Genomic DNA, 24,521 nt, shown 5'->3' on the forward strand with positions numbered 1-24,521 from the left:
ATGATTATTGCTTTAGAATATGCTTCATAGACTTGAAACATAAGATTAAGCAGAATCTGCATAAATTCTAAACTACTACTAGGGGATTTTCTGTGTTTCAAATAGAATGTATGAAAATAAAACGGAAAACAGAATTTATCTGTTTTTACAGAAAATTTTGTGCCTTTAACATGGGAATAATAGGAATAAAGTTTTAAGTTAGGGACATCAGAATGAAATTTTGCTTTACATGTGCACTTTTTTCTCTTGAAAATGAATTGTTCTAGGACAAGAAATGAGTTTTATAAAAGAAAAAAACAAATAAGTAAAAATATAATACATAGTCCAGTCTCAAGAAGTAATTTTTCTTTTTTTTAATTTTAACTTTCCTCACTTCTCTATTAGTGCCATAATTTTTTTAACCTCTAGAGCAGCCAGAAAGGAAGTGACTTTTATATTAGTTCTGAGAAATGGAATTTAAGAATGTTTATGTTAATAAATTAAAGGGTGACCAGCTTTATGTTATTTCCTCCAATTATCATAAGAAAAAAATTTTCCTAAGGGTGCACAAGTGTTTAGAAAAGGAATTCTATGTTTATATAAAAGCCTATCATTTTATCAAAATCAGTAGTCAGTGTGTACTAGGAAATAGATACCTGTGAAACAAGGAACACTAGCGTCTCTTCCACACACTAATAAAGGCCTTGACAAATCTCCCCGGAAGCACTGATAAGAGAGAATAGGAAGAGCTGTGCTAGAAAGAAAATCCCGTGAAATATTAGGGTGGACAAGAATGATTCAATCATTACCAATTGTAGTAAACCAGTTCCCTAATTGGGTGGACAATTTTATCCTGCCTTCGAAAATTTAAAAATTAGAGGTTACACATAGTGCTTTTAAAACTTAACAATTTCATATGGAGCCCTGGAATCATTTCAGACATGGGACACAATGAAATATGATCATTCCATGTGGTTGCAGGAATATATTTTAATCATAATCTTTTCCCATGTTTTTTGAACTCAGAAAACTTATCTTTTTATTATATAGATCCTGAAATAACTTGTTCTCTGTAGCTATTGATTAAGCCAATAAAGCTAAAAATATTTTTAATTGAATAATAGAACATAGAATCTGTGAATCTGGAATGATGTTGTGATATCTGTACTTCTCATAAATGTTCCTCTAACAATAATTTTTGCTCCTATTATGAGACTTTCCGTTTTTTAAGTTGTGTATGTCCTCACTTTCCACGCTGCATATTATCCAGCAGTGTGCCTTGCAGTTAGTAGGTGTCGAATGGATGAATGACTGCTAAGATTCTGATTCTTTGCACTTCTCTTGGTACTTCTGCAGCAGTTAGAATATTAACTGCCATAGCTATGGAAAATCCAATTTAGATAATAATATTCTTCACCTACAAATCCTATTTGATACCAAAATAATCCAAGTTATTTTTACTTCTTATGTGGCAGTACTGCAAAATAGATGCTATGCTTACATTTGGAGGAGTTTGCCCTTCATTAAAAGAAGAAATATAACCTGCGTTCCTTAATTTATCTCACATTGATTAGGATTAAGTACTTATTTTCTGAAAAAACAACATGAACAGAAGAGATTAAAGTATCTATACAAACCATTAATTACTAAAAATAGAACCAATCAAGTTATTTAAAATACTTATATCCTTTTTAATGGTGTAGTTTTAGGTTTGGTAATTATTCTGGGTTTACTAGCACTTATTTATCATAAGCATGTTCATATTTTGGTAATTTCATATTTTAAATTATACTTGACTATGAAAAACTTTGTATAGATTTGCTATATTTTGGCAGTAACCTAATAAATGAAATGGTTTGATTTCAGTTAACTCTAGGCTCTGTTGACAAGTAAAAAATTGGTAGGTCATGGTCTGTCAAATCCATTTGTATCATCTGTCTTAATGATTTATGTAAGTGGGCGTATGATTGACTCCATTTTAATGATTTATCTGATGGTGATAATAGTCTGAATTTTAGAATTGGCTTTGCCAAAGGTCAGTGGCCACGTGAAAACATGAACATGGTTCTACTGCAGACAGAAGGAACAATCTACACATGTGTGGTTTTAAAATGTCTTCCAATGTTTTTGGAACAATTGGCAACATGATATACATGTAATTTCAAATTTAATATCATGGGTAACTTTTGCATTTTGGTTATGCAACATAAATGACTAGACCATGGGAAATTTAATCTAGTAATTTTTGGCTTAAAAAACAAATCAGTACAGAGATACTCACATACTACATGAAAGACCTAGGTATTTAATGCTGATAACTGTGAAGATGGTTTATGCAATATCATTCAAATTGCAATTGAGTGAGGTGTTGAAAATCAAATGTTTAAGAGGAGAAAAATACTCCATGCTGTAATAATTTTTTTTTTAAGTTTTCAAAATACAGATTGAAGTATTGTCTCTTTTTAACTTCTTTCTACTGGCCTTCTTCCTTTCTGCCAGAAGCATCCATTTTCTTAGGAGGATTAAGATTGCAATAGTATAAGGGTTGTTGAGTTCACACAAGACAATGGTCTGAAAAAGTAGGCTCTATTAGGAGAAGAGTGTCTAAATATCAAGTGCTTCATCACTGCGTATAAAGAGATGCTCTCATAGATCATAAGGTTCAATCATGAATCACAAGGCACAGAGGAAGGAGGAGAGGTACATGTAGTTCTACTCAACCAGAAAGGAAATGTAGAAAATGTCCCTCCCTTCTGCTTTCCTGAATGAAGACTTTCTGGAGAAGAAAGTATTCTTGTTTTCTCTCTTCTTGGGAATCCAAGAGGAAAAAGAATCCACAGGCATTAGACTTCTCAGCAGCAACCCGTGTTAGAAGACACTCAAGAAAAATCTTTATAATTCTTAGGGAAATAATTTTCAAGCAAGAATTCTATGCTCAGATAAACTATCAATCGAGTGTGAAAGTGAAAAAACAAAACAAAACATTTTTAGATGTGTAAAATCCCAGAAGACGTACCTTCCTTTCAAACTTTTTCCATAATTTGTTTAAAGATATGTTCACATAAACGAAGCAGTAAAACCAAGAAAGGAGATGACAAGGAAAAGAAGCAGCAGTGGAATCAACTCAGAGAAAAAAATAAAGATAGTCACAGAATGGGAATTCTGCAGATGGCTTAGAAAGCTCCCTACAACATATGGAATAGAAGGTCTAAATGATGCTCTCAGAAAACAAGAAACTCAATGAGAAAATTTGAAAAATATGGAAGGCAATAACAGGGAAAACAGAAAGAATTAGAAATACCAGAAAACAAACAAACCAAAACAAACGACAAACTATTCAAGAAAGAAAAGGTACACCACTTAGCTCTGCACATGACAATATTTACAGTCATTAAAATGTGAATTTTTTTTTTTTTTTTTTTAAATACTGAGTTTTGCTCTGTCTCCCAGGCTGGAGTGCAGTGGCACGATCTTGGCTCAGTGCAACCTCTGCCTCCCAAGTTCAAGTGATTCTCCTGCCTCAGCCTCCTGCATAGCTGGGATTATAGGCACCCACCACCACACTTGGCTGATTTTTGTATTTTTAGTAGAGATGAGGTTTCACCATGTTGGCCAGGTTGGTCCTGAACTCCTGATCTCAGGTGTCCCACCCACCTCAGCCTCCCAAAGTGCTGGGATAACAAGCATGAGCCACCAGGCCAGGCCAAAAAATGTGAACATTTTATATTTGTTTAAATAAAAATAGTTTTATAACTTTATTAACCATTCATCTGTAGCTGGACATCTAGGTTGTCTCTATTTTTTTTTTTACTATTACAAGCAATATGGAAATGAACAACCTGGTACATGTGTAATTTTATAAATGAATGAGACTAGAGTGAAACTTTGATAGACAGTATCAAATTGCCCTCCATAAAGATTATGTCCATACCTACTTGCCCTAAAATGTATAGGTATGTTTCTCAACATTTGCTAACATAGTGTACTATCAAACTTTTTGACCACTTCCAATCTTATAAGTGAAAACTAGTATCGCAGAGGTGTTTTAGTTTACATTTTTAAAATTATGAGTGAATTTAGGTCTATTTCCTATGTTTAGGCCTATTTCATATGTTTAAAAGCCATATTATTCTTTCTTCTTGGGATTTAAAAAAATTGATTTGGAGGAGTTTCTCTCTATATTTGGATATGTAGTCCTTTGTTATGACGTGAGTTGTAAATATTTTTTCCCAGCTGGCCAATTGATTTAGTTTAGTGGGGTGTTTTTTCCCTTGTATAGGAGTTGTTTGTTCATGCAGTAAAATATACTATCTTTTTTCTATTTATACCTCTGGTTTAAAATATATTTTAGAAGTTATGCTTAATTATTTTTAAAATTCTTATGTTTTCTTTAGGACTTTTGTGGTTTAGTTTTCACCTTTAAAATCTTAATCCAGCTGATATTTTTATTGTCACAGTAGTTACGTACAAACCCAAATTTGTGTTTTCCCAAATGCTATGTAGTTGTCCCCAGTGCATTTATTGAAATGGTATTTTTTATTATAAGCCTTTAACAGTACTGTTTGATTCTTTAATCCTGTAAATGAATTTACTTGAAAAGTACTACAATTTTATTTAAAACATTAAACAAGTTAAGGCAAATAAGCTAATACTCAAAGTTTACTTATTACGTGCAGATTCAAATTTAGCACTTGAAATAGTAAGGAATTGCCCTAATTTTCATACCTGGCAACTTATTCTAAAGTACAAAGAAGATAAGTTGTCATTACTGTTAACAGAAGCTTTTCTCAAATTGCAGTGATTTGTTAATAATTTGGATAACAAAAAATGGCTATTCATATCATGTGAAATATCTTTTTTTTTTGAGAGGAGTTTCGCTCTTGTCACCCAGTCTGGAGTACAATGGCGCAATTCCAGCTCACTGCAACCTCCGCCTCCTGAGTTCAAGTGATTCTCCTGCCTCAGCCTCCCGAGTAGCTGGGATTACAGGTGCCCACCATCACACACAGCTAAATTTTGTATTTTTAGTAGAGACGGAGTTTTGCCAGGTTAGCTAGGCTGGTCTCGAACTCCTGATCTCAGGCAATCCACCTGCCTCGGCCTTCCAAAGTGCTGAGATTAAGGCGTGAGCCACTGCACCTGGCCAAAACATCTTTTCATCATTTTGTCATTAGACTCAATTTGCATTTACTGGTGACAGAACCAAGCAGAATGACTTTACAAATTGAACAAGTCTTGTTAATTCTGCAGAACATTTGAAAAAATGCCAGAGTGTATCCTTAAATATTTATAGTTAATTCTTCGTTCATAAAATCTGTGAGATCTCCCTCCCTATGAATCAACAATTAACAGTATGGCTAATTTTGGTAATATATGCACTAAATAAAGTGAAATGTAGTTGCATCGTTTATTTATTGACAATTTGTGGATGTTAAATGGAAAAATATATGCTGGCAATTTTTATATTGACAAAAAAGACTAAACCTTAAAAATGTTAGAAATATGACGTTTAAATACATCTGAGGGCTAACTTCATTGCTATGTGAATTATATTGCAGGTCAATGAACAAATAAGTCTATATACAAATATTTATTTAAACATAACCTTTTAGAAACAGGGTTAATAGGTCAAACTACCTAATTTTACGGACTAAATAAGGTAAGGTTGTATCAGTGTAACTCCAATTGAGTACTAATGGCATTAATACGATTAGTTATGATGTGTTACATATATGCCCAGGTTGTTCCAGGGTCACTTTCCAGTCTACTGGGTTGGTAATATGGGTAGTATGTGACTTCCAAATAATCAGATTGTGAATCTATCAAAGTCAGAAAAAAACCCTAATTTTCAATTTGCCAGTCACTAGAAAGTTGGCATGAAAGTAAATTACAATTGGTGTTTTAATATTTCAATGAAATGGAGCAATCAGAATGTTATTTTCAAGTTTCTAAAAAACAGTCCTTGAGTAAATCAAGATAATTTGAGATTCATTATATTCTCAAATATAGAGTGCATATTATAGAATCATAACAAGCAAACAATAGTAAGTAAAAGAATAATGCATAACACACAAAAAGACTTCTATGTTTGCACAGAAGCAAGATGTGGAAGCCCTAGTGCAACATTTCAATATCATTTCAATACATTCTTTGATGACCTCCACACATTCACAACAGTAAATTAGGAAGGGGATAGATAATTGATATGTATTGCATACCTGCTAGTGTGTCAGGAATTCCACCAGTTACTTTAATATATGATCTTATTTAATTTTAACAACTCTAAGAAATAGAAGCATTCTCTTTATAGATGAGAAGATGAATTCTCTAAAGATAAGATGGTAAATAAATGGTGGAGCTGAGCTCTTAAAGCAAGTAGGTCTGACCCCCAAACTCTATCTACTTCTAATATATTCTACTTGCACTTCCAAATAAATCTTTAGAACATAAGGTATATTTGAATGTGTTTTATCTTAATCCATCATTGGGGATTCAGGTCAATATTATCAGAGTGAAGACACAGAGTGACCCTTGACATTTTTGATACATGAAGGTATTAAACTTTCCAGAATACATTATATAGGAAACTAAGAAGTGGCTATGAAATAGGATAGCATTCTACAAGAAATGGAATGAAAGATCAACAGTATAGACTGAAGAGAAGTAAGAATAGCAAAATACCAGAAAAAAAGATACTCTGGGACTAGAGCTGACGGTAAGCTGAATGAGTCAGTGGTATAGTTAGCCATGGTGTGGTAAACAAAAGAGCAACATTTGCTAAGATTTGTTCATAAACAAATGCAATGCCCAAGAGCTGGTTGTTGGCAACAATGCTCTGAGTCTTTTGCATTTCTATTTATCTGTGAGTGAGGCACTAACTGCTCTAGGTTCTGAACTATCTTTACACCTGTAGGGTAGAAACCTAGCCAAAAGGGAATCTAGAGGATTCAAACTTAATTCTGGCTCTGCCAGCTGGATATTCTTATTGCCTGACATGGTCCTAAATAAAAAAAGATAAAGACTACTTGGTTTAGTTCACTGTTAGCTCAGTATCCTTATGGTTGCCCACTTGGGCCAAAGTCGGAGACACACTGAGTCTGTTGCAGTTTTCTAAAAAATGTCCTTGTCCTTGTTGATGTTCCTGAATTAATGCCTCAAGTCAAGCAGAAGGCCAATTCAGAAATGTAGGGAGCAAATCATCTGGCTTTCTAAGATAGACTTGGATGATTTATGGGATCTATTCAGCTGTTTGAGTTTGGGATCCTGGGGGACAGGGTTGAGATCAATAGTGCAGGCTGGCCTCATCTACTTGCCTGGCATTCTATTAACAGTAGCCTTTAATTAAATGCTATATGAGACAAATTGAATAGTTTTGGTCACAGTCTCTATTGATAATATTAATCAGAGCTGTTAATGGAGTGGTATGCTCATAAAAAATTTGCCAGACACCAAGAAATGAAATGAAAAATGGATATTGTTGAGAGACAATGAGTCTTTCCATGAGGCTTTTGTGCTTCTGCATGTCTTATGAGGGAGGTACTAACCACCCTTATGTTCTGGGCTATCTTTTAAAGGATGTTTATGCTGCAAAGCAAGGATAGATTTGCTTACTGTTTAGAATGTTAAAGATAATGTCTCCCTTTTGGCAAAGGGCAAGTTTGCCTGCAGTCCATTTTTTTAAAATTTGCCTTCCCTACTCTGCTGTGATGCAAACCCACTGAATATGTGGCACCTACCTGGGTTGTTTCTGGTACTTGGGGGCAAGGGCAACCAAAACAAACATAAGGCTCATGCTGCTTGCTGCCATGAGTAATAATGCCTTTTTCTCTGACTCAGAAGTTTCATGTCTTCTGCCAGGATTGATGAAACTGTGGCAGGCTAAGTTGTTATTATTCAAGTTGGGTAAAATCTCATATCTTTTACAGTTCTTGACACTGGTATGTCTAATCCTTTCTCTATATTGGGCATGTGTCTGACTTAACTATTCCTTACATTTATTATCTATCCTTTTAAAATAGTGTGATAAAATAGAGGGGATTTAAGGAAAAGAACAATATTATTAAGGAGATAGAAATTAGATGGTATACAGCTAAAGGAAATAGAATTCCTTAGGAAAGGTAAAAGAGAAAATAACAGAATTTTAGAGTTGAAAATGACCTTAACAACATCCTGTTTGACCCTTACATATTACTAAGTGGTATGCCCAAGGTAAAATAAGTAAATAAATCAAAATAGTTCATATTTAAGGATAGAATCTGGTTTCCTGTCCTTACATCCAGTGTTTCTCTATTTTGCAAAATACGACTTTAGTAACGGATTAAGCTACATAAAGCTTTTGTTCATGTCTGCAGAATAATGAACAGATAATAGGAGTCTTTAATTAAGGAGATAATTCCTGTTTCTCACAAAAAGCATGACTTCCAAATTGATCAAAAATAATCAGGGGTAGTAAGTGATATCAATATTGTTATTGCTGAAAATTTTTAATATGGGAGAAGGTGACCACCTGTACTAAATTAATTAGGTTTGGTAGCTGGAAGGAGGGAATCTCCTCCTCATTATAATATCCAAGTAAGTGATGTTATAGTTTTCTGTAGATATTTTCACTGTAGGATTGGGTGATATTTTACTTTAATAATTTGTTTGTCAGTGAAAAATATTTGTTTCCTCTACCTGTGAAGAAGAAATATTTATTGAGTACCTGTACTACATCAAATACTGTTAATCTCTGGGGATACAGTTGTAAATAAGACAGACAAGGTTCCTATCCTCATGAAGGTTATACTGGTTGTAAAGGGAACACTTAGAATTCAGTTTATAGTTAATAGTTTTCTTAAGATGAAGGAATTCTACCCATAAAAATCCTGTGATTTTATAAAAGTTCTCTATAAACATTTGTCAGCAATTATTTCATAAAGAACTTTAGGCTCATTGCTATTGATATTTTTGCCATTCACATTTAGCATATTAACTAACAATAACATCAATAGCTAAGAGTTAAATAGTATTTACTAGAAGCCAGGCATTGTTCTAAAATCTTTACATATATTAACTCACATAATCATCACTACAACACTATGCAATAGGAAATATTAGTATCCCATTTTATAGATGACACAGAAAGGTCAAGAAACATGGTCAGGTTCAAACTCAGGTAGCCTGGTTCCTTGATCTGTATAATTCCTGAGCTAAGCTGCATGGGTTTTTGGTTTGTTAAAATCAGTTAATTGGAATTAATATAATTCGAATCCTTTTTAGAGACCAATCATTTTTTAGTTCCATTTAATCTATCAATATAAGGCATTACCACAAAGATTTTTAAATGCTTAGAATAGAATTGAATTAAACTAATTTTAGTGTAGATTTATGGCTGAAATAAATACATGCTTTGCTGCATATAATTTTTCCAAAGGCTTACCCATTTTATAATTTTCTAATGGCATTTAAAATACATTTTAATTTATTTGTCTAGATTGCTGAGTATTTCAACACGAAATAAAATAACTCTTTTGTAAAAGTCACAAATTGTCAATGCATAGCACTTTTAGGAAAGAAAGTTTTACTGATTGAGGTTTAAAATGCATAATTTGGACTTTTGATGAAAACAATTTAAAATGCCTTCTGAAACAGAAGCAAACTATAAACAGAAGGGCAGAGGGAGTTATTCTCAAATTACTCATCTAACGAAAGAGATATAAATCATCTCCATGTCGAACGAGCCGACTGTGAGTTTTTCCAAAACATAAATCTTCCCTAAGGCTAAAACATAAATATTTCCAGGGCTTTAAGCAACAACTCGCCAGTATTTCTTCACAGAGTAGATACAAATAGCTTTGTATTGTAGAAAAATAGCTTATATTTTAATCAACTAATTCACTTACATGTCTTTTGCCCACAAATAAAGAAAAGGATTGATTTTTAAAAATATTTCAACTGCCTTCTTTCTACTGGCAGATTAGGACCTCAGAAATCCCGGTACTGAGTGGGATTACTAGTTTCAGAAAACTAACAATGAATTAAATATAAATTATGCAACTTTCGAAAACTAATAGTATTGATTCAAATTTAGGCAACTCATAAAGTGTCTAAATAACTCAGATTTTTTTTTTTGTTTGTTTGTTTTTTGAGACGGAGTCTCGCTCTGTCGCCCAGGCTGGAGAGCGGTGGCGTGATCTTGGCTCACTGCAAGCTCCGCCTCCCGGGTTCACGCCATTCTCCTGCCTCAGCCTCCCGAGTAGCTGGGACTACAGGCGCCCGCCACCACAACCGGCTAATTTTTTGTATTTTTAGTGGAGACGGGGCTTCACTGTGTTAGCCAGGTTGGTCTAGATCTCCTGACCTCGTGATCCGCCCGTCTTGGCCTCCCAAAGTGCTGGGATTACAGGCGTGAGCCACTGCGCGTGGCCATAACTCAGATTTTGATATGTGAGGAATTTTAAATAATCTTACATTGAATAGCCTGTTAATTACTATGCTATAATATATACATTTATATGTACATATAAATATTTATAATACGTATATGCTACAGAACATATATTAATTCTAGTCAGAATGGAAAGAGGAATTACGCTCTTTGGGCATATAACAAGAACCTTTCTAAATGCCATTAGAAAATTATAAAATGGGTAAGCCTTTTGAAAAATTATATGCAGCAAAGCATGTATTTATTTCAGTCATTAATCTACATTAAAATTAGTTTAATTCAATTCTATTCTAAGCATTTAAAAATCTTTGTGGTAATGCCTTATATTGATAGATTAAATGGAACTAAAAAATGATTGGTCTCTAAAAAGGATTATAATTATATTAATTCCAATTAACTGATTTTAACAAACCAAAAGTAAATAACTTTAAATTACAACATAAGAATTCTGGTAAAAAATAATTTTCTCTGAAATAACTAGATGTCTGTGTATAATATGAACAACTACAGTTGTACAAATACTTGTAAACTTTTTATACACAATTCACAAATGATCATTTTAAAAATGATCAACTTTAACCAATTGGTTGCTTTTTCGTAAACCACGTAGGTTTTCTGAAGCCAACGACAATGATTGTTGTTTGTTTCTGTGTCCGCAGGGCTTAACACAGTATCGGGCACACAGTAAGCATTCAACTAAATGAGTGGGTAAAAGAGGAAGGGAGGAAAGGGACCATATCACTTACCGGGCAATTATTTTTGTTTCTTGTACATACCAACTTAGAAAAAGAATTATTTCAACGATTCCCCCATGTGAAGACTATATGATCTCCTGTGCATTAGGGCCATCTGCTAATTGAATGTCATTTGATTTATAAATAACCAGCTGAGATTTTCTCTCCGTTGCTTATGGTATTTAAGGTAGTTTTCTTAGAGTAAAAGCTATGCACCCTCTCTGTGCCTAATTTCTCACTGAAGCTGGATTTATCTGGGCTCCAAGGAACTGGTATTTAAGTATCATTTAGCAAGCATGTCTAAGGCACTTCTGCTGTTGACAGACTTAACCTTTGGCTTCTGCATAAGCATTTGGTGCCATCTGGATGAGTATTTAATAACTCCCCAAAGAGAATGGCCAGAGCAACATAGCCATTTTCCTAGGAACTAAAATTAGTGGATATATTACATGAAATAGCACTGTTCTACCTTCCTTCATCTGTCTCTCCTCTGACACGACACGCAAAGGCCGGAAGAGAAAAGGAGACAGAGATGTTAGCCAACTGTCTCATTTCACTCATAGTCCCTGTCTTGCTTCTGAAGCCTTAGTAATGTATTTTAGTAAAACTTTACTGTAAAAACAGGATTATATTATTTAATTGAGGAGAATCTGGCAATAGTATGTAATAGGAAGGCTATAGAACATACACAGTTTGTGAAGTTATATATAAAGACACACTACATTTATATAAAATTAAGGTTTTAACAACAGATGACATATAACCAAAGAATTTGTGCTTACTGTACTTGAGTATTTGAATGTAATGATTTACAACTAATATTTCAACATGAGAGGAAAAGCTAATATAAAATGCAATTTTTCAAATAACATGATTAAACCATGAAATATTTACCTTTAATAGAGGATTTTTATGTCAACATCTTCATATTTCAGAATAATTTATCAGATTTTCATTATGATCTTGGATACATTATATTTGATCAAATAAATTTGTATACTTATTGTGATAAACACATTTTTCTTATTCAGCATTGGTTTTAGCTCACATATATCTGCCTTGTAAATTACAAATATCAACAGAAGAGAAAATTTAAGTTTATCAGTAAGTCACTGGTTAAGTGTCATCTTGACATTAAGTATTTAGTTTTCTCACAATCAGAATATAGTATCTTTAAAAAATGCTGATTCTGAATATACTTTTGTTAATATATTTATGTTAAATAATTTAGAAAAGGAATTTTTATTCTTTAACAGGTTATTCAAAAGTGCCTTTTCTAATCCATCATTACTGCAGCTCAATACGTGACAATCATATTAGCAATATGGCTATTCCAGATGTGGTAGAACCCAAATACCTTTTGAAAAAATGTGATTTGGTGATATTTTTAAAACGTGGAATTTCAGAAAGTTAGTACATATATATGAAAAACATATTTATAGGGGAATTTTTCTTTGTTGTTAATAAGCCAGTTGCTTAGAGAATTTCAGCTGAATCACTGCACTATTTGACTGTATTTGGCTTCATTTGTGCATTGAAACCATAAGTCTCAAATTTAGAGCAAGTTATTTCACATTTTTATTGATTAGAATGCTAAATTTTACCATCTATGAGTTTAACGAGTTGCTGAGAAATGAAAAAATGAATAAGGCAAGACATGGTAAAATCTACAACTATAGATTAAAAACTTATTTTAATTTAAACTTTGTATCATACTCATTAGACAAATCACAGGAATTAAAACTTAATAGTCATTCATTCTTCACTGTAAGCCTGAAAATACAAACAGCACCAGTGCACTGAATCAGAACAATCCATTTATTCTAATTGGCCAGCACTCTGCTTTAAAAAAAAAATTGAATATTGGACAATTTTCTGGAAAAATTACTTTGTTGTGGAGTAAAATAAGAAAGAAAGAGAAGAAAATGAGATGAAGTCAGAAATGCAATGACAGTTGAATCCTGTTAAGACTTTGTAGTCCATTGTATGGAATTTGGGTTTTATTTAATTACCTGGGGAAACACTGGAGATTCCAAAAAGAAGAGTGACAAGGAACATTCTGGCTTCTTGTGTAAATCACGCAAGAAGAGCAACGGGAGGAGGGAGACCATTAATTGGCTACTGAAATAATCAAGAGATTTATAATGGTAACTAGGACCAAGTAGTAATAGTAGAGGTGTGAGAATTGGTCAGATTCTAGATATTTTTTGAAGGCAAGGTCAATAGTAAAGAAATGTGAAGGCTAACTCACTTACGTTTATAGGAGCAAGGTACCTAAGTAAATTATAAGTTATTCAGCATTGTATTAAAAAAATGGGCTTCCAGGATGGCCCAGTAGTTATATTAAATCAACATGCTCACAAATAGCAACTATAAATACTGAACTACATATAGAACAACTATCTGAAGACACTGGAAACTCAACAAAAGCAGGCAGGTACTGGAGGGGAGTCAACATTTGGAAAAATTAAACAGCATGGAGTCAGTTTTCTGTTTTTAAGATGTTTAGTCTGAGGACAGGCTCAAGTCTGGGTCATGAGTTAGCTAAATAGCCTACAGACTTGCTGGATTGAAAAACCTGAGGACAGAGTTTAGGGCAAATGCACTTACTGTAAAGTGGGGTTGATTTGTCAAATCCTGAAATAAGTAAGGAAGTCCCAAATTCTGCGTATAAGCTCTCCCCAAATCTCTGGCTAACTCCTAACCAAACATACATAGTGCAAACTGCAAGTAGCTCAGCTTAGCTTAAAAGAACAAAACTGGGATTTCAGCTGTTGCCAGCTGTAGGAGAAACAGAGTTTGCTATGTGAGTCAAGCCAATTTAACTGCCTGTCTTAAAAATATATTAAAGCTCTTCAGAAAAAATGGAATTCAGAGTTCCTATAACTAACCATTCATAGTATCCAAAATAGAATAAAAAATTACTTGCCATATGAGTAAGCACAAAAACATAACCCATTCTAAGGAGAAAAGACTATCAACAAAGAACAACTTGATATTACTCAGATGACAGAATGATCGGAGAAAGATTTTTTTTTTTTTTTTTGAGACAGAGTCTCGCTCTTGTTGCCCAGGCTGGAGTGCAGTGGCATGTTTTGGCTTACCGCAACCTCCGCCTCCCAGTTTCAAGTGATTCTCCTGCCTCAGTCCCCCAAGTAGCTAGGGTTACAGGCATGCACCACCATGCCTGGCTAATTTTTGTATTTTTAGTTGAGATGGCATTTCTCCATGTTGGTCAGGCTGGTCTCAAACTCCCAACCTCAGGTGATCCACCCACCTCAGCTTCCTAAAGTGCTGGGATTAGAGGTGTGAGCCACCGTGCCCAGAAATATTTTAAAGTAGCTATTAAAAATATTCCCAAGGACAGGAAGGAAAACATGCTCATAATGAACGAAAAGATAGGAAATATCAGCAGAGAAATAGACACTATTTAATATAAAACAAACTTCACTGGCTTAAAAATATAGTATCTATATTAAAAAATTCACATGATAGTCTTAACAGCAGAATGGAAATGAACAAAGCAAGAGTAAGCTTGATAAGGGCTTATTGGAAATGATACATTCCCAAGAAGATGGAATTAGATGGGAAAAAATGAACAGAGTTTTATGGACAAGAGGGACATTATTAAAAATCTAACATACCTGCCATTGGCATTTCAGAAAGGGAAGAGAGAGAATGTATGTTCTGACTGCTCCACTGACTAGCCATTTCTCTGTCTCTCTCCCTCTACTTGGGCATCCCTATTTCCTAAGGAAAAAAATATTGAAATTCGGTCAATTAATAACCATACCATGGCCTCAAAGTGTTCGAATGAAAGGACGAGTTGCACATCTCTCATTTTCAATTAAAAGCTAAAAATGATTAAACTTAGTGAGGAAAGCATACTGAAAGCTGAGGTACACCAAAAGCTAGGTCCCTCCAGCCAAACAGCCAAGTTGTGAATGCAAAGAAAAACTTCTTGAAGGAAATTAAATGTGCTACTATAGTGAATACACAAACGATAAGAAAGCAAAACAGCCATATTGCTGATATGAAGAAAGACTTAAAGATCTGGATAAAAGACCCAAACAGCCACAAATTCCCTTAAACCACAACATTCCCTTAAATCAAAGCCTAATCCAGAGCAAGTCCTTGCCTCTTAATTCTGTGAAGGCTGAGAGAGGTGAGGAAGCTGCAGAAGAATAGTTTGAAGCTAGCAGAAGTTGGTTCATGATGTTTAAGGAAAGAAGCCATCTCCAGAATATAAAAGTGCAAAGTGAAGCATTAAGTGCTGATGTAGAAGCTGCAGCAAGTTATCCAAGATCTTCAATGAGGGTAACCACACCACGCAAAGAGTTTTCAATGTCAACAAAGCAGCTAAAGATGCCGTCTAAGACTTTCATAGCTGGAGAGGAAAAGTCAATGCCTGACTTCAAAGCTTCACAGGAAAGAGTAACTCTCTAGTTAGGGGATAATACAGTTTGTGACTTTAAGTTAAAGCCAACACTCATTCTGAAAATCCTAGGGCCCTTAAGAGTTATGCTACATTTACCCTGCCTGTGCTCTATAAACAGAATGACAAAGCCTGGATGACAGCACATCTGCTTATAGCATGGTTTACTGAAGAAGCTCACTGTTGATACCACTGCTTAGAAAAAAATATTTCTTTCAAAATATTCCTGCTCATTGACAATGCATCCGGTAACCCAAGAGCTCTGATGGAGATGTACAAGGAGACGAATGTTGTTTTCATGCCTGCTAACACAACATCCATTCTTCAGCCCATGGGTGAAGGAGTAATTTTGACTTTCAAGACTTATTATTTAAGAAATACATTTTGTGGCTGGGCGCGGTGGCTCACGCCTGTAATCCCAGCACTTTGGGAGGCTGAGACGGGCAGATCACGAGGTCAGGAGATCGAGGCCATCCTGGCTAACATGGTGAAACCCTGTCTCTACTAAAAGTACAAAAAAATTAGCCGGGCATAGTGGCGGGAGCTGGTAGTCCCAGCTACTCAGGAGACTGAGGCAGGAGAATCACGTGAGCCCAGGAGGCGGAGCTTGCAGTGAGCCGAGATCGCGCCACTGCACTCCAGTCTGGGCGACAGAGTGAGCCTCCTTCTCAAAAAAAAAAAAAAAAAAAAAAAGAAATACATTTTGTAAGGGTATAGCTGCATAGATAGTGCTTCCTCTGATGAACCTGGGCAAAATAAATTGAAAAACAACATTCTACATGCCGTTAAAGGCATTTGTGATTCACGGAGGAGGTTGAAATCTCAACATTAACAGGAATTTGGAAGAGGTTGATTCCAAACCCCACGGATGACTCTGAGAGGTTTAAGATGTAAGTGGAGGAAGTAACTGCAGATGTGGTAGAAATAGCAAGAGAACTAGAATTAGAAGTGAAGCCTGAAGATGTGGCTGAATTGCTGCAATCTCATGGTAAGCTGAATAAGTGAGGAGTTGCTTCTTATGGATGAACAAAGAAAATGTTTTTCTAAGATGAAATCTACTCCTGGTGAAAACGCTGCCAAAATTGTTCAAATGACAAGGAAGATTTGAAATATTATATATATTTAGTTGATAAAGTAACAGCAGCATTTGGGAGGATTGACTCCAATTTCAAAAGAAGTTCTGTGGGTAAAATGCTACTAAACAGCATCACATGCTACAGAGAAATCTTTTGTGAAAGGAAAAGTCAATTAATGTGGCAAACTTCATTTTTGTCTTATTTTAGGAAATTACCACAGCCACCCCAACACCTTCAACAACCACCACCCTGATCAGATAGCAGCCATCAATATGGAGGCAAGATTCTCCACAGCAAAAAGATTACAACTCGCTGAAGGCTCAGATGATCATTAGCATTTTTCAGCAATAAAGTATTCTTAATTAAAATGTGTAAAATTGTTTTTGCATAATATAAATTGCACATTTTATAGGACATGGTATAGTATAAACATAACTTTTATATACATTGGAAAAGCAAAAAAAATGGGTGACTTGCTTTATTGCAGTGATACAGAACCGAACCTGTAATATCTCCAAAGTATGCCTATATTCTGCATTCATCAATCTCTTAAGTAGTTTTTAATTCGAATTTGATACTTTGAGATAAACATAGCTATCCTGGTCCCTAACCCCAAGCACACTCTATTATCTTACACTGGGCTGCATCACACATTTACATTTCTACCCCATCTCTGCTAGGCACTTGAATTTTTCTGAATTTTGGCTTCAAGATAAAATATTTTATTTTATTTTATTATTTTATTTTATTTTATTTTATTTTATTTATTTTATTGAGACAGAGTCTTGCTATGTCACCTAGGCTGGAGTGCAGCGGTGCAATCTCAGCTCACTGCAACCTCCTCCTGGGTTTAGGCAATTCTCCCACTTAGCCTCCCTGAGTAGCTGGGATTACAGGCATCCATCACCAAACCCAGCTATTTTTTTGTTTGTTTGTTTGTTTGTATTTTTAGTAGAGACGAGGTTTTGCCATGTTGACCAGGCTGGTCTCAAACTCCTGACCTCAAGGGATCTGCCTGCCTTGGCCTCCCAAAGTGCTGGGATTAGAGGTATGAGCCGCCATGCCTGACCTGATTTAAAAATTTTAATTTTTTTGGCCGGGCACGGTGGCTCACGCCTGTAATCCCAGCACTTTGGGAGGCCGAGGCAGGCGGATCACGAGGTCAGGAGATCGAGACCATCCTGTCTAACATGGTGAAACCCCATCTCTACTAAAAATTCAAAAAATTAGCTGGGTGTGGTGGCGGGCGCCTGTAGTCCCAGCTACTCAGGAGGCTGAGGCGGGAGAACGGCGTGAACCCGGGAGGTGGAGCTTGCAGTGAGCCGAGATCTCGCCACTGCACTCCAGCCTGGGACAGAGCAAGACTCCGTCTCAAAAAAAAAAAAAAAAATTTTAATTTTTGTAATAGTTTAGAACATTTCTGTTTTTTATATTATTTTTTAAACTAGATTTAAATAATGCTTGCAGAATTTAATAGCTTAGGTTTTAAGAGTCAGCCAAATGGGCATTTGAACATTAGCATCTGTGAACCTTGGATAATTTACTTAGATATTCTCGTCCTCAGTTCCGTTATGTACGATGTAGTAATAATCATTTTATACCTCACAGGGTTGTTTAAGGTTTGGTTTGAATAATACATAGCACTGAATAAATGTCTACCATTTATTATTGATATCATTATTACTTAAAATCTAACAAGATGTGCTATTTTTAAAATGGTTATCAGTCTGAAATATAAAAAGGATAAGGAAGGAATAATCAGTTAATTAAATCAAGTTGAAGAATCTCATATTTATTGCTTTAGAACTTTAAAATTATTATAAGCTTCCATAATGGCTTATTGTGTTAACAAAATAGTTGTTAGTACCAAACTAATTAGGGAATTTGGTATCTTCCAAAAAGTGGCAGAAAAGAAATCAGATATTTCATTAAATGGATATTTCATTAAATTTTTAATTTTCAACTAGCTGTATTTGCTGAAAATATTCCTAGCAAGAGATACATGAAGGTGGGTTTATGGTGACAACCATGGATTTTTAGTCTTTCTTTTTTATGTGTGTAATTCAACCACATTCCCACCTTCTGGGCTGAAAGTGTTTTGTTTCTTTTTTTCCATATCTCTAGATGAAATTTTGTTTAAAAAAAGGATTAACGGAAGCCTCTTGGACACTGTTTTACAAAATACTTCCCAGATATTCCACTTACAGATTCACAAATTTGTTCTTGAATTTCAATATCTTTTATTGTTAGAATAATCTGGAAAGTCTATAAAATAAGATGTGCAAGTTTATTAATGTCATATCAAAAAGTATAATTCTATTTTAATCAAGTCAAGTAGATTGACAGAATATTTAAAGGTTAAAGGATGTAAGTGACAATTAATGCCATAAATATCACTTTAATCTCCATGACATTTTCACAGGCCTCAGATTTCTCTTTTCTTCTTATTTTTTTCCTTTTTTTTCTCCAAGGCAGTCACATTGGAGTATTTTCCATATGACCTGTGAACATGAATCTATAGAAGGACTCAAATGTTATCAAAGGGATTCAACTGTGGAATTTTGAATGGGGTCCCATTTCCTGAAATAATAAAGGAGTATATTGCATCCTGCATTTGCAAACTGCGGCACCATTTTGGTTGGCTTTCTTATTAATAAGTTTCTTATATATTAGAGAGTGAGGAAGCACTGGTCACTGGCAGTAAGAATACTTTCAGGTGATAGGAAGGGAGAGGTGAAACAAAGGGTAAAAGCTATTGTTGCTGAGCCTAACAAATCAAACTGTTTCTAGGACTCCAGTCTGTTTCACGCCATTTCCTCAATTTTACCTTTTCCTACTCCTTTTTAAACTTGGTCACCCTCACTTCTTTATTCTCTCTCTTCTACTGAGACCCAATTATATATAGACCCAATGAGTTATAAGAGAAAGTATAAATAAGCAACAAAAGTAACATTTAATGAAATAGATGGTTTTACGTATCAGATTTTTTTTGAACTGGTACTATGTGATTACAAAAAATTTAAGTGCCAAATGCACAAGAATCCACAGGGACACGAAAGTAACAGCAATAAACATAATCCCAGCTGGACTCAGTGGTTCCTGCCTATAATTCCAGCACTTTGGGAGGCCAAGGGAGGAGGATCACTTGAGCTCAGGAGTTTAAGACCAGCCTGGGCAACATAGCAAGACTTTGTCTTTGTTTAAAAAAAAAATTAGCTGGGCATAGTGCCAACCATCTGTAGTCCCTGCTATTTGGGAGGCTGAAGTGGGTGGATCACTTAAGCCCATGAGGTCAAGGCTGCAGTGAGCTGTGATGGGGCTACCGCACTTCAGCCTGGGCAACAGAGTGAGACCCTGTCTCAAAAGAAAAAAAAAAAGAAAAAAAAAACAATACTTCCCCAAAAACACCATAAAGGATTGCCCCTGCATCACTAAACTCAGCATTACAGTGGGCTCAATGACTATTTCTCTTAATTTCTTATTAAACAAAATACAAATAAAAGTAAAGCAAATATAGAATGTATGGCTTAGAGGGGAAAAAAGTGTTCAGCTCTTCGCCCTTAGTTATTCTGGGCAGTTCAGCTGTGTGTGCTTTGAGAATTTCTGGAATTCTGTGTCCTGAAGTTGTCAATGCTTGTTGTCCTTCTCAGGAAGGATTACTGTTGGACTTGCTAGTAGCTTGTAAATGGGGAGATGGACGTTCATCTATCCTCTATAATGAAGTAATCAGGAAGCAAATTGTAGGTATGACTAGGAAGGCTGGCCTCTCCTGGAAGCTGCTGAAAGTAATCAGGTTGGGTGTTTTTGATATAAATACTAGTGTAATGAGTAATTCCAAAATGTTTGCTCGAGATCTGTAAGAGAAAGCTGTAAAGAAAAGTATTAGACATGCTTTCAGAGCCTTAGTTCTCAAGCGTGGCTGCACATTAGAACTGCTTGGGAAAAATCTCAAACAACTGTTGCCTGAGTCCCTCCCTAGAGATTCTGGCTTTATTGGTATGTGGTACAGTCTGGGAATTAGAATTTTTAAAGCACCTTGGGTAATTCCAATGTGCAGTCAAGATAGAGAACCATTAATCTTTTTTTTTTTTTTTTTTTTTTTTGAGACAGAGTTTCGCTCTGTCGTCAGGCTGGAGTGCAGTGGCGCGATCTCGGCTCACTGCAACCGCCTCCCAGGTTCAAGCAATTCCCCTGACTCAGCCTCCCGAGTAGCTGAGACTACAGGCACGCACCACCATGCCCAGCTAATTTTTAGTAGAGGTGGGGTTTCACCATGTTGGCCAGGATGCAACAGAGAACCACTGATCTATGGGAAAAGGCAGCTAACTGGGAAGAGGGTGCTAAGCCTTTGTGACCAGTGTAGTGCAACAACCAGTAGTATCTGACTCCCTTGGGGCTTGCTAGAAATGTAGAAGCTCAGATCTCACCTCAGACTTAGGAATAAAAATATGCATTTGAGCAAGACCCTGAGTGTTCCTACATACATTAAATTTTAAGAAGCATTAAAGGCACCCAAGCCACAGGAGTACATGGACATTTAGATGAAGGTTGTAATTAAAGGTATCTTCCTAGCCCTAATTCTCTCCATTTAATGAAGCAGGGTTCAATCTTAACTTCATTTTACTAGTATGCCTCCCTAATGGAAAGAGATAGTTCTTGATGGCTATGTATTAAGTTGGATTTCAAATGAAAGTTGGACTTCTTCAACAATTTAATATAATTTTTTTGAGTAGGAAGAAAGCTCTTTCCATTCTAGTTCCCATAAATAATGGTTCTCAACTCCTGCTGCATATTTAGATCCACTCGGGGAGCTTTTAAAATATGCTGGTCCCACATCAGGTTGATTGAATTGGAATTTCTGGGGGTGGAACCCCAATATTGGTAAGTTTTTTAACTCTTCAGTAGATTGTAGTGTGGAGCTAGTTCTGAGAACAATTATGGATGAACTCTGTTTACTGACTCCAGTATATCACTGCCTCATTTAATCCAAATCTAATGCAGTTAGTCATTTGGGCTTCCTCAAAGACTATTATAAATTATTTCAATTAATAATCTACCCACCTGTATTATAAGATCAATTAAATATTTAGTGTATTGTAAGTTGGTATTCATTTTAGTTTATCCCTATTTTGTAGGGAAGAGTTAATAATTTATATTAATAAAGAAAGTAATGTCAAGCATACAAAATAGTAATACCCCAATAATATGAATATTTTACTTTATGAAATAAAACATTTCATTTCATAGTGTTTTTTCCTTGTCATATTTTTAGACAAGTATGAAATTAGCTTGTAATCTCTAAGTGCTTGACAGATGAATTGGTGCAGAGAGGTATCTTCAAGGTGTTCCTTGGCAGAAAGAAACTAGCTGCTATTAAACATCCACAAAATATATGTAATCCAATACAACTTTCTGATTGAGAAGCCAAAATTGTATTTCAGGTGAAATAATATATGTAGATTGCATATTGGTCTTCCAACATGAGTTGACAATGACAAGGAAATCAGATAAGTGAGTAGTTGAATATATAACTTAGTTGAAGAAAAACAGGCATGTGTCTTACATAAAATGAGCAGGTTTAACTAAATGACTGCATATAACTTAGTTGAAGAGAAACAGGCATCTGTCCTAAGTAAAAAGAGCAGGTTTAACTAAATCACTGCCAAATAATTTTTTTTTTTTTTTTTTAATTCTACAAAGTGTAAGGCTGGGCGCAGCGGCTCAAGCCTGTAATCCCAGCACTTTGGGAGGCCGAGGTGGGCGGATCACCTGAGGTCAAGAGTTCCAGACCAGCCTGGCCAATACGGTGAAACCCTGTCTCTACTAAACATACAAAAATTAGCTGGGCGTGGTGGCGGGAGCCTGTAGTCCCAGCTACTCGGGAGGCTGAGGCAGGAGAATGGCGTGAACCTGGGAGGCGGAGCTTGCAGTGAGCAACTCTGTGCCACTGTACTCCAGCCTGGATGACAGAGCAAGACTCTGTCTCAGAAAATAAAATAAAATAAAATAAAATTCTACAAAGTATAAAAAACTGAATAATATGCACTTAAAACCTCCTCTCAAATAGTCTTTCTTTTCATGCTTAAAATAAAAGCTTAAAGCATAAACTTCCACTGCAAATTGAACGAGTTATCCCCAAGTAAGTTATCTAGTTAGTTCCTTAGGTTTTCTACATATCAAAAAACATTTGTTTGTGTGTGAGTTGTAACGACTATTTGTGTAAGACATTATTAATGTATTTTTCATAATGGGATTTTTAAGTACAAAGGTAAATATAAATATTATCAAAATCACATAATTTTTGAGATTCCTATGTTCTGCCTATGGGAAGGGCTCCATCCAGATTACTCGAATACTTTTTAAAATCTGACCTTCTATACTCAGAATAGGTCTTTGAATACTACTGATTTAAATGCTTAATTTATCTCACTAGGTAATATCCACATAAAATTCAAAAGACTTCAGGCTATAGAAGATCTTTTTTTTTAAAAAAAAAAAAAAACTGTCCTCTTTTCCATTAGGCTTAGAGTCTTATTTAAATTAAATAAGAATCTTTAATCGCCTATGAAAAAAGTCTGTAAGAGTAAATTGTATCTGAATATAAGAGAATCATATATTTATTACAAAGTGCTTAATACATGATGTACCATTTGATTGAGAACAATCTCATTATGTGCACACTATAAACTTTTCTCATAAATCTGTCACTAAAACATTGCAATTTTATCATCTGCAAATTTTAGAAGCAAATCATAGAGGAAAATAACAATGATTTTGGACAGTGTTGGGAGAATGTAATTACCAGTTTAAATAGGTAGCTGTTTCTATTCACTGGGTGATTAGAGTTTGTTTTGTCCTTTTACAGTTTTGAAGCAAGTAGGACTGTATCTGATTCCATTTACATTAAACCTGATGTTAAGAGTGCATAATCAAATATTTAGGAGACACAATTATGAGCCATATGGAGGACAGAGGAAATTGCTCAGGGTAGGTACTGATTCCAGACTTTATTGTAACTACCTGTATGACCTCGGGTCAGGTATTTCACTGTTGTGGGCAGACGCCCCATCTTTAAAATGTGGAGGTTTGACTACATGTACTCGAAGTCACGTTCAGTTCTTAACTCTGTGATTTAAATTCTGGTTTAGTCATGATGTAATATGAATAATAAACAGAATAACGCATTTCAATTTTGAATTTTGATTTCAAGAATACTTACAGGTAAGGCTGGTGGTCCTGGGGGTCCTGTATCTCCCTAAAATAGATTAAAGAAAAGCTACAATTACCACTAGTCCCTTTTTGCACATTATTTATAAATTTCTAGGTGGATGGAAGCAATATATAGAGATAAATCTTGAAGAATAGAAAAATAAAATTTCATCCTGATAAAAGCCTCTGCATAAAGAAAATATATCATGTCCTTTTTAGCTTTCATGATATAAAAATCACCTTGTATACTCCATGCTTTTTGCAACAGCAGGACTTGTTTTGAAAGCTAAAATAATCTAATTTCCTATTCTTTTGTCTACTAATCCAAAATTAGAAATAATATATTTTCAAGTATGTTTACTTGCCAATGAAGCAGCTGGGAAGTGTCACAGCGATAGATAATTTGTCTGACAAAGTTAGTATGAAGATCAGCAGAAATAATAAGTGGATCTCCCCATTTCATGCCTCCCAGCTGCAAGAAGCAGTCCCATGGCCTCTTCTAAAGCTCTGCTGAATTGGCATTGCATTTGCCATCAACTGTAAGAGGGTTTGCCTGTATTTATGTATTTCTGAACGCTGAAATTGCTTTGCTGATCTATGTGAATACAAATTTCCAGGTGGGTATATCAACAAACTATTCAACATCTTTAAAAAATGGTTCA

The 24,521-nt window shown here is 35.1% G+C and overlaps 1 protein-coding gene across 1 annotated transcript in view; it reads right to left on the bottom strand.

Moving 5' to 3' along the window:
- COL19A1 (collagen type XIX alpha 1 chain) overlaps window positions 1-24,521 on the bottom strand; it is a 329,106-nt gene that overhangs the window by 146,503 nt on the left and 158,082 nt on the right. Inside the window, exon 14 of the mRNA XM_030804323.1 lies at window positions 23,870-23,905. Within this exon, the coding sequence (XP_030660183.1) occupies window positions 23,870-23,905 (36 nt within the window). The remainder of the gene's footprint in view (window positions 1-23,869; window positions 23,906-24,521) is intronic.

The sequence above is a fragment of the Nomascus leucogenys genome, chromosome 3, assembly GCF_006542625.1.
Source record: "Nomascus leucogenys isolate Asia chromosome 3, Asia_NLE_v1, whole genome shotgun sequence".
Lineage (NCBI taxonomy): Eukaryota > Metazoa > Chordata > Mammalia > Primates > Hylobatidae > Nomascus > Nomascus leucogenys.